This window comes from Limulus polyphemus, unplaced genomic scaffold, assembly GCF_000517525.1.
Source record: "Limulus polyphemus unplaced genomic scaffold, Limulus_polyphemus-2.1.2 Scaffold2165, whole genome shotgun sequence".
Taxonomy (NCBI): Eukaryota; Metazoa; Arthropoda; class Merostomata; order Xiphosura; family Limulidae; genus Limulus; species Limulus polyphemus.
This window is the reverse complement of record NW_013667775.1, coordinates 155538-166551: the sequence shown is the minus strand read 5'-3', so window position 1 is coordinate 166551 and position 11014 is coordinate 155538. Positions and strand designations below refer to the sequence as shown.

At 32.0% G+C, this 11014-nt stretch overlaps 1 protein-coding gene across 6 annotated transcripts in view; it reads left to right on the top strand.

Annotated features, from left to right (window-relative positions):
* The window catches only part of LOC106466137 (glycerophosphocholine phosphodiesterase GPCPD1-like), a 36332-nt gene extending 27734 nt beyond the window's left edge, over positions 1–8598 (top strand). For all 6 annotated transcript variants that reach the window (XM_022394098.1, XM_013926377.2, XM_013926376.2 and 3 more), the window contains exons 13-17: positions 309–442; positions 2274–2404; positions 2618–2753; positions 4305–4465; positions 6366–8598. In XM_022394098.1, coding sequence (XP_022249806.1) covers positions 309–442; positions 2274–2404; positions 2618–2753; positions 4305–4465; positions 6366–6495 — 692 coding nt within the window. In that variant the 3' untranslated portion in view covers positions 6496–8598. The remainder of the gene's footprint in view (positions 1–308; positions 443–2273; positions 2405–2617; positions 2754–4304; positions 4466–6365) is intronic.
* Positions 8599–11014: the final 2416 nt, after the last annotated feature.

Genomic DNA, 11014 nt, shown 5'->3' with positions numbered 1-11014 from the left:
TGGGTAATGAAGAAAAACTTTAATATAAGTTTAACATAACAGCAAATGTACGACGTTTCGACAAGGTTTTATACATTTGGTGTTATGTTAAACTTATATTAAAGTTTTTCTTCATTACCCATTCAAGCCGTCTCCAACCATTATTAGTCTCAAAGTGGGTTCCTCATCATCAAATTGGAGTGTTACTATTTTAAACTAACTACTAGAAAGGTCAAAAGTAAACAGTCATAAAATTGGGGGGATATTTTGAAAGTTTGAATCTATATATTGCTAGGAATATGACTCAAAAAACAAATCTTTCTGTTCAGGGGGACACAATCATGACTTCAGTGAAGATGATACTGAGGATAATCAACCATTTCCAACCCTGAAACACGTGTTAGAGGCTGTTGACCAACATGTTGGATTCAATGTAGAAGTTAAAAGTCCCATGCAGTTGAGGGTAAAAATGTATATTTTCTTTTCTAACTAAAAATGTGATTATTTAACGTAAATGACTCAGTGGTTAACCCTTTTGAGATGGGTCACGGGTGAAAGGCCATTTATTGAATTATTATTTCATGAATTTATGTCAGTATGTGTGGTATCAAACTGTAGATTATAATTCAAATTTCAGTACTATACATTATTCAATTTCTTAATTTAAAAGTAAATATTTAAAAACACAGATAAACATCAATTTTTGTGTGTCACGTGGTATGTTGAATGGAGCACTGGTTCAAATCAGATGTTTGCAAAGTCAAAATACTAAGTCTATAGCTTCGTATGAATTAGAAACTCAAATTACCGATATTGACAAGCTAGAATATAAAATAAGAACATCTTATCTTTTCTATTTGCTAAGATATTGCTCCTGTAATAAATCACAGTGGCACCCCACCCCACCTCTTTCCAATTTTGGAAATGCTCCCTTATATACACTTACTTTTATATATGACATGGAAAACCAATTGGAAGCTCAGAATGTCCCCCCTAGTGACTTTCTGAGCCATTTTAATGGGTTTGGACACCATTTCTTTCTTTTGAACCAATATTTCAAGGAAGTAGGGTGTATCTTTAGTCTGCTTGAAATTTCATATTTTTTAGACTGAAATATAGCTTAGTTACGAAGCTTGATAAATTATAGTGGAATTCTGTGGTATTGATGTGGTAATTTATGATTTTATTAGTTATTCAAATGTATATATAAAACCTAAAAAAAATTATTTTGTTTCATATCCTCCATGTGCAAAATTTTTAAAAGCTTAGCAACCTATGTCAAGCAGTAACGGAGTACAAAGGTTTTAACTAGAAGAGATATTTGTTTGCTTTACTTTTTTATTTACTGTTCTATATTTTAAGAAAAATAAGTTTAAAAACTTATTTCGAAATGGCAATAATTTAAATATAATGTATAATAATTGAAATGTGATTGTATTTTACAAAATACTGGTCTACTAAAACATAGTCAAGACAAGTTACTTTGTACAGACCATGTTTTATGTTATTGAATGTGGTAACATGAGTGCACGTGTGCTGCGACATTTTAACTTCTGTATTGTTTGCCAGACACAGCCGAAAGGTCAATACAATAAAAATAATAAATATATATAAATGTGTAATGTTATGAGATTTAAGCTATTTAGTCTAAACATTTATGTTTTTGTGTTATAATTTGTGTTCATTCTAGAATAAAAGAGGCATAATTTATATTTTTTATGGTAGTTACGAGTTCAGTCAGATCTACCAAACCCACATAGAGATTCGTTACTGAAAATAACAGATAAAATATAAAGTTTTTTCTAAAGAAATGTTTGATAACTATCGATACATTATAAAGATTTTGCTTGTGAAGATTGAAATATTTCTGATGCATAAAAGTATTTTTAATCTTAAAATGAAAATTACTTTGCACGTTAGATAGGTAACATGCGAAAAGAAAAAAGGCACGAGAAAAACATTGCTTTACAAACCTTAAGACGTAATAAAAAAATTTGATATTTCGCGTATGAAAGCATTGTAATGTTATCTGATAATGTACCAAATTACATTAACATTTGCTTACTAGTTTAAAAGTTATAGCATGAAAGCTATATCAAGCACAAAATGGTTACAAGATAGGTCCCAGAGACATTGATGAAATATTTAGTTGTTTTTTTCGTTACATATTTAGTATTTTAATCAATGGGAAATTACTAATACTGCCTCTATACATTTAAATTATTTAGTACAGTGCACAGGGGTCTTTCGATTTGGGGTTAGTTTTTTTTAATGTTAGATATACTTCTTACTAGGATGGAACATGGGAAGGTGATGGACACTTTGACCTCAACAGCTACATGGACATAATTCTCACTGATTTACTCCAACATGCTGGTTCTCGTTACATCCTTCTATCTTGTTTCCACCCTGACATCTGCACTATGTAAGTATTACCTTGTAAAGAGAGCAGGGAGAGTAAATATAGAAATCCCAAAACAAGCATCTTGTAGATGACTTTTTTTTTGGTATCCAGTTATATTGATCCTTACTGTTTCATAAAATACGAATTTTATCCTTGTTTTACTAAATAAAGTGCATAGTTTCTTCCACTGCATATAGTTTTTCTACTAACACTTTCTTCCACTGTTATTATTAGGATACGTCTTAAGCAGAACAAGTATCCTCTCCTGTTCTTAACACAAGGAGTAACTGATAAGTACCCTCCTTACTTGGACTGTCGAACCTCCTCTATCCCCATGGCAACTTTCTTTTGTCGCAGTGCTGGAATTTTGGTAAGTGCATTTTCGTTAGTTTAGAATGTTTTTTTCTTACTTAGATAGAGGTGATTGCAACATTTGTTGTTGTAATAGTTTCCCATGAAAGTTATGTCAGCAGTGTTCCAGTAAATATTAAACTAACTTGTTCAGGGATAGTTCAACCTTCAAGTACACATCCATGGTCTTGAAACTTTTTTTTTAATACAGTTAGTGCATTAAAGTTCAAAACTGTTTATTAAGACACAAGTTGAAATCTTGTATTACTTTGATGACCAAAAGCCGAAATAAAGAACCTTTAAAATGAAATAAATATCTTGAACTAGTTTTATCATATTTCATACGTGTTCAAATGCCTATGGATACGTATATCATTATATCATCATCTTCAATGTTTTATTGTAGAATAAAAAACAGTACAATACTATGTAAGATAGACGTAGTTATTTGTGATAGGCAGAACTGAGAATAGTCTGTCGAGAGTTTGACCTTGTTGTGATGTAGTTGGTAAGCATTACTTGAAAACTGAGGGTTCTGGGTTCAAATCCTGATTAAGGAAAATGCCCTCTATGAAGGTTTTAATTATCCACATTCTAAATAATAACAATTTCACTTTGACAAATTCAGGGTCAATACCTTTATAGTAGGTACTGACAGTTTTGACAAATTCAGGGTCAATACCTTTATAGTAGGTACTGACAGTTTTGACAAATTCAGGGTCAATACCTTTATAGTAGGTACTGACAGTTTTGACAAATTCAGGGTCAATACCTTTATAGTAGGTACTGACAGTTTTGACAAATTTAGGGTCAATACCTTTATAGTAGGTATTGACAGTTTTGACAAATTCAGGGTCAATACCTTTATAGTAGGTACTGACAGTTTTGGCAAGGTCAGGGTCAATACCCATATTGACAGTTTTGACAAGGTAAGGGACAGTACTTGTATAATAAGTATTGACAGTTTTAACAAGTTCAGGGTCAATACCCGTATTGACAGTTTTCACATGTTCAGCGCCACTACCCGTATATTAAATACTTACCATTTTTCACATGTTCAGCACCACTACCCATATAATAATTATTGTTGGTTTTGACAAGTTCAGGGTCAGTACCCTTATTGTAAGTATTAACAGTTATGTTTAAAGGTTGTTTATAAAAAAAATACTCAAGATATATTTGTTTTTGCCATGTACTCTGAATAAGAAAAACAAGCATTACACCTTATTTTATTATTATTTAGATTTTCAGAGATATACAACCACAAAGTAGAAAATAATTCATGGTGTGTGCTTCTGAAAACATGAACAGTGTTTTGACACTTTTGAGGTTGTTTTCATCAAGTTAGATAGTTCTTGTGATTTACTGATATTTAAAGTTGTTACAAAGGTTGAGTTCACCGAGTGTTTTGAACGCGACATAAAGTCTCCTACATGTAATTTGTTCAAAAGTACACATCATGAATCAGTCTCTTCCTGTGAACTTTGCTAAAGGACAGAGGATAATTGTAAGTGATAAATTACAGTAATTGAGCTCTAACTATATTAATTGTTATATTCTATATTTTCAGGGAGTCAATGCTCATACTGAAGAACTGCTCCGAGATCTATCTCTGATAAGTTTTGTTACATCCTGTAATCTGGTTCTTTTCTGTTGGGGCGAAGATAATAACAACCGTGAAACTATTCAACAACTGAAAGCAGCAGGTGTTGATGGTGTGATCTGTGATAGGTAAGTTTTTATTTTCCTCTAATCTTACTAGTGTGTTCAGGCAGAAAAATCTTTGTAACTTGGGCCCGGCATGGCCAGGTGGTTAGGGTGCTCGACTCTCAGTCTGAGGGTCACGGGTTCAGCTGTTGGGGCCTTATAATGTGACGGTCAATCTCACTATTCGTTGGTAAAAGAGTAGCCCAATAGTTGGCAGTGGGTGGTGATGACTAGCTGCCTTCCCTCTAGTCTTACACTGCTAAATTAGGGACGGCTAGCGCAGATAGCCCTCATGTAGCTTTGTGCGAAATTCAAAATAAACAAACAATCTTTGTAACTTTCAGAGTCTGTAGATAAGTAGGGGTTTAGTAAACATTTGACAGAACTTCAGTATTGAATAAACAGGGTTTTAATGAAATATTACAACTTTGTAAATATGTATTCACGATCAGCCGTGTCACAACTTTTCAGCTATTTGGTGGATGTCATTTTCAGAAGTGATATTGGAGATTCTGCTTTTAAAATTGTATTTTCAACTTTTAACACGATAAGAAATAAGAAAATAGTTACAGGCATTTCTGATAACTTCTTTTACAATGGAAAAATTGCCTTGCTCGATACTCTCAATTTAATGTATCTCCTTGATTTTATGGCCGAACGAGGTGATGTAGTTAGTGTGCCGATAGTGGATCTGTCAGCGGGTGGGCGAATCCCAAAAGCTGGAAATAGCGGATCCATCATTTGTGCCTCATTACTGTAAAACAAGAAAAAAAAAATTATGATCCACACTTTGAGGCTATGAATGTATTATAAGAGTGAGAGTCAAATCCCACTATTTAGTCAGAGAAGAATATCCCAAGGGTTGATGGTGGGTGGAATGTATGAAGATACTTCAGTAAAGATGGACTGTCTGACAGTAAAAAAGCTAAGGTTTCTTTTGGTGCAACTGTTTTTGAAATTCAATAATAAATGGTGAAATTTCAATTTGAAACAAGTGTAACTTTTTGTGAAAATCAGCAATTAAACTTACTACTAACAAGATTAGAGCTGCCCAGAAATGCTTGTTAGTTTTATGTAGTGTGGTATCAAAACTATCATATGACTTGCAGGAAAAATTGTATAATAATAATAATGCATTCATATTTCAATTTTTTGATGCCCATAAAATCAATGTGAAACAAGATATTAAGTTTTCCATAAGTCATAATAGCTTTTATACCACACTAATGGGAAAAAAAAACATTTTGGAGTACTTTTATGCTAGTTAATGTAATCTTGTAAAGTCACTTTGTACAAATAAGCGAAGTTTTGCCACTTATCTTTAAAGTTCAAAGAAGTTACACCAGAAGGATGGGTAGCATCTTTTCTGTCAGATTACCCACTACTGTTGAGATAATTTCGTAAATGAAAAAGATATTCCAAAAATGAGTAACCATAATCTCAACTTTTTCCTTACATTTTGGGTGTTTGTAGAGCTGTTCGTATGTATATTGTTCATTTTACCTTTTTTTGTACTACAACTGTGTTTTAATCTAACTTTCCATCTGTTTATGTTAAGTAATCACCTTGATCATTATCTTGTTGTGTAAAAGAAAAGTAGACCATGTAATAAATATAATTTTAGATACAACTCTTACATAGTTAACCCATTAACTGCGGATGACAGATATTTCCGTCATAGAAGTTCTATGGCTCAGCTGCGAATGATGGCAACTCAGTCTTATCTGTGAGTCAGAAAACAGCAACTGAGCTGCTCCTGCAGCAGTTAATGGGTTAATAACATAATTGTGTTATTGAGATAAGTGGTACTTAAAGGAAGAAAAGTAAGTACATCTTTTAAATAGAAGCATCGTAAGAAAAAGATGATACTTAGGACTAATGTGCCTTAAATTCTCACACATAAAGCCATTGTTTTCTTCCACAGAGTTGATGAGTTTGCCTCCCACAAACAGGGGGATATAATTTTCCTTCTTAGTCCTGAAATTAAAGGAGGGGAAAAAGTTGCCATGTTAGAAGCTGCAGGCTATTCGAGCCTTTCGGAGTCGTCTGGCTAATTGTACATGCTTAAAGCAATTAAGAAATACTTCTAACGATCTTTGTTAATGTTAGTGGTGTTTACATTATATTAACAGGAGATTAAATAAAATTGCTTTTAAATTTTACAGCACAAACATTTTCTAGAAGTAATAGCCAAGTTATTTCACCTAAAAACCTTTACATAAAGATGTGTAAATTAATTGTTGCATTAAAATAATTAGATGAAGAATTACTCTCTCTCTATATATATATATATATATATTTAATCTGTATAATACTCTATATAACTTCAACCCCCAAAATTATGATGTATATCAGGTGTGAAACTAAGTAATTGATAAATAAAGATTACTGTAAGATGGGTATGAAGATCCCTTCTACAGTTTTTTTTCCACCTGGTGGTGAACAATTACTACACTTGAAATTTGATTTGGTTATTGTTATTAATTTAATTATGATTATTATAATTACTTTATTTGTATAAAGAAAAAATATGGAAAAAAGGCACAGAAATAATGATGACTTGGTATCCATTAACTCAATAAATAATATTGTATAAAAGAATAAACACGAACCAAGGCTTGTTTTATTAAATATGTACATATGTTTATCTGTACAATATATATTCGATAATCACACGCATTGTATTATTGTCTAAAAAGTTTTGTTTTTTGGAGGGGGTGGGATTATGACTAAAATTGTTTAAGTAGTGTCGCATTTTTTAAACAAACAACAACACTTATCGAGTTATTGGATATGGACTCTGGGAGTTGTATTTTTAACTGCAGAGCATGTCCCTGTACTTGCATTTCTTCAAGGCTCTCCCAGGACTATAGATTTTGGAGTGGCCTGATGTGCAAGTACCTACGGTTCCTACCCAGTGAAACCAGTCAATCCAATTTGCCGATGTTGCTGGAAAAAAATAATCTAATGAATTATACCTTGTGAAACTCCTACAAATAAATCTTATTCATTTAAACTTTATTATTTTTAGTGCACAGTGTAACGTTGAGAATGTTTCTTTTTCTTCCATAAGCCCCGTAGGTGTAAGATAAGATAACGGTGGCTCTGAATGTGTGAACACACAAATGGTGCTCAATTTCTATGTACCAATCAACTGAATTTAATGTGGGTATTAGGTTATCTTAAAAATTCAGTCTGTTTTGATAATTGAAATTCTTTCATAAGAAGAATAGTTTTGTTTCTAAACTCTTATTTTTTGTGTGTGTAAAATATTCAGTTTGGTCTGTATTGTTATAAGAATGTTTTTTGTTTGTCTTTCTCAAATATGGTTATAATTTTAACCAAAATTTTTTATTTTGCATCAGTATTTTACAAAGAGGATACTACCCTTGTAGTTTGCATGAATTTGCTGAATAACTTATAAGTTTTCTATTATTTTGAAATTGTAGTTGCGATATATGAAGGTGTGGGACATATGATGTGATTATATTCCAAAATATAATAACTGCTTTTGAATGAACGTGGGTTGAGAAAGCAAATACAGTTTCACAACATTGTATAGTCAGGACTGTGTTTTATCCTAACATCTGATAGAAACATTAGGAAATTTACCTTGGTTTTACAAGGCATCAACAAGTATTCCGTAACACTTACCTAAAAAAAAATTCACGTGTTGTAATTTGTTAATAGATGGTTCTTGTCATTAACTGTTTTATTTCTTTTTCCCATTTGACAATCTAGAATAAGTACACAAGTTTTTGAACTAATAAATAACACCATTTTACAGATACCATGATTCACAGTGTTGTAAAACAAATAATTTTGTCAACATACGTTCATGCTGGTTTTCAAATTTCGATCCCTGTTTTACCACATACATCTTGCTAAAGCTTTTATTTATGTATAATATTTGTTTATACGATCATAAAAATAAGTATGAGAAAAACTTTATAGTATGGATTTTGCTTGCTGAATTTAAATGTTTGTTTTTTTAAGCCTGTAATTTATTTCTGTAAAAATGGTTTGTAATTAAAATTTAAACCATTAATATTTTCTGATGTATACAGTTAAATTTAAGCTTGCATTGATGGTTATAAAGTTTGTTTTTTGGCTTTTGTTGAATTACATGGACTGGAAATAAAGAATTACTAAATAAACACCTTTTCTTCTGTCTATCCGTATTAAGACCGTACTATTGAGTATTGAAATACTGCATCCTAACTTCTTCAAACACACAAAAGTTGTCACCAGTAACTGATTTGTTTGATAAATAAGGTGTGTTTTGAAACCCAAATTGCTATTTCTTTGACTTTTCAACTCCAAAATAAATAGTAGTATTCCCCTCCACGAGGGAAGTGACTTGTGAAGTTTGATTAAAACCTGTTGGTCTTTGGGGGATATAACTCTGAGTAGAGAACTCTGTTTCAGAGTTAAAATTATAGGTAAGTTAACAGAAATTAAGATTGGCTACTCTTGTGTACTTTTCACTGCTGTTTTCTATATTTGAAGATGAGGTCACAACATAAACAAAAATGAGTGGTTTAATGAAATAAATATAAAAATCGTATGTCAAGAACAAATGTGAGAGATAAAAGAAGACCAAAAAGTAAATACATGATAATGAAACACATATTAGACATTTAACTTAATTTAAATCACGGTGATCAAATCTCCGACTTTTCTTCATGCAATCACATTCCAATTCACTATGATGCATTTAGATGTCTGTAACAGATGGAAGTGTGCCCTTTTGACACTATTGTATTACTTATTACACAGTGGATGTTTTTTTATATAACTGCTTATGAAGTCTTGGTAGGATTATTTGTCTCAATATGTAGACCTTGCCAGTAATAAGTAGTTAAAAGTATTTTAACTTTCCTTGCAACTTGATAAGAAAATTGCAGTTTTCTCAAAGTTTAGTCTTTATTTTTTGCTAATAATTGTATCAACACCAAGGCCATTGAATCTCGAGCCTCTTGAAGTTACAAAATTCTCTTATTGAAACAACAATACAAAACATGAAGATGTGATTTCCAACATATTACATTCAGTAGAATGTTTTAGCACTGGGTCTCCTACCTCCAGTTGCGGACTGCCAGTGAGCAGTCTAGGTAGTGTGGTGTTGTACCTCAAACCACCATCCACAGGGGAACAATTTTTACTTTATTATATATATTGTAAGTTAGATTATTTTAATAGCATTTAAATGCGGAAACATCTGTTAGCTGAGTTCTTGCACAGATCTTAAAATATAACGTTGATCAACGGAAACATCGGCACATGTAGATATGAACAACTCGACTTTCAAGGTCTACATGTGCTTATGTTTCCATTTATCAACGTTATATTTTAAGATCTGTGCAAGAACTCGGCTAACAGATGTTTCCACATATAAAAGCTATCTTTAAGTTTTGTACACCAAAAAAACTTTTCAATTATTTTAATACTACATTTACAACTATTATATGCTTGAAGTTTGTTTACTAGTAATGCCCAGTACAATTTTATTTTCATACTTGATGTACTTCCATTTTCTTTCCTCCAATCTTTCAGTTGATCAATGTGATGAATTTATCATCTTTTCCTGTTCCCTCAACCTTAATGCTGCTTCATTCACAACATCATTTGGAGATCTTGCCAGTTGTCCACTTTCTTGTTGGATGATATGCTGCTGTGGCCTGAAAAATGGGTAGTTATTAGAAAAGTACTCAAGTCTCTCACAGGTTTTTACTGGTATTCTTCGATCAAAATCTGTCATCTTGTAAAGAGGTTTAGAGGAATGTGATCCTGTTTATGACCTTCACTGTTAATGGTTGATCAGAAAATTACATGCTCATATGCCTCACATTCTGCTCTGAATGAATTTGACCACTGACCATTCAAATACTAGATGCCCATCTCTTTACACTATTCCTGCTCATATAGTCATGACCTTCCCAACTGAGCCATTTGTTGCTATTACCAGTGTCGGTCTCTGCTCTCTACTCCCTGCCAGGGCTCGATTATATTGATCAATCTTGCCCATCTTCATTGTGTTATCAACTCGGTGCCACCTGACTGGCAGTGAATAATTCTTAATCTCTGTAAAAAATTACAGTGAGAAATGCTTGAAATTTAAAAGATCTTTCATGGAATCATTATTTTAAAAGTGTTTTCTCTTCACATTTTAATATTATTACAAAATTCCAGAACAGTTGGATCGATTTTAAAAATACTAAGAAAGGTGTGACTGGCTGTAAATAAAGTTTGTTGAAAAAATCATATGGGGAAAAAAAATTATTTAGTGTCGAATCAGTATTTCGTAGTTGCAAATAACAAGTATAAACTTGTGGCTGTCTTAGGTTTGAGTATGTAAATATTACATAGAAAATGTTTAACTCAAGATTTTTCTTCCAAACTCGCAAGGAAATATTTATTTACATGAGATTAAGAGGAGCTGTAATATATATCTAAACATGAATGTTCAAGAAAATATTACTTTTCATTTGTATTTATCAAAACAATGAGCATTTAGTACTCTCTTTAAGTGGAATACTTTTTTTAATTTAAATTTGCGACAAAACACTATCA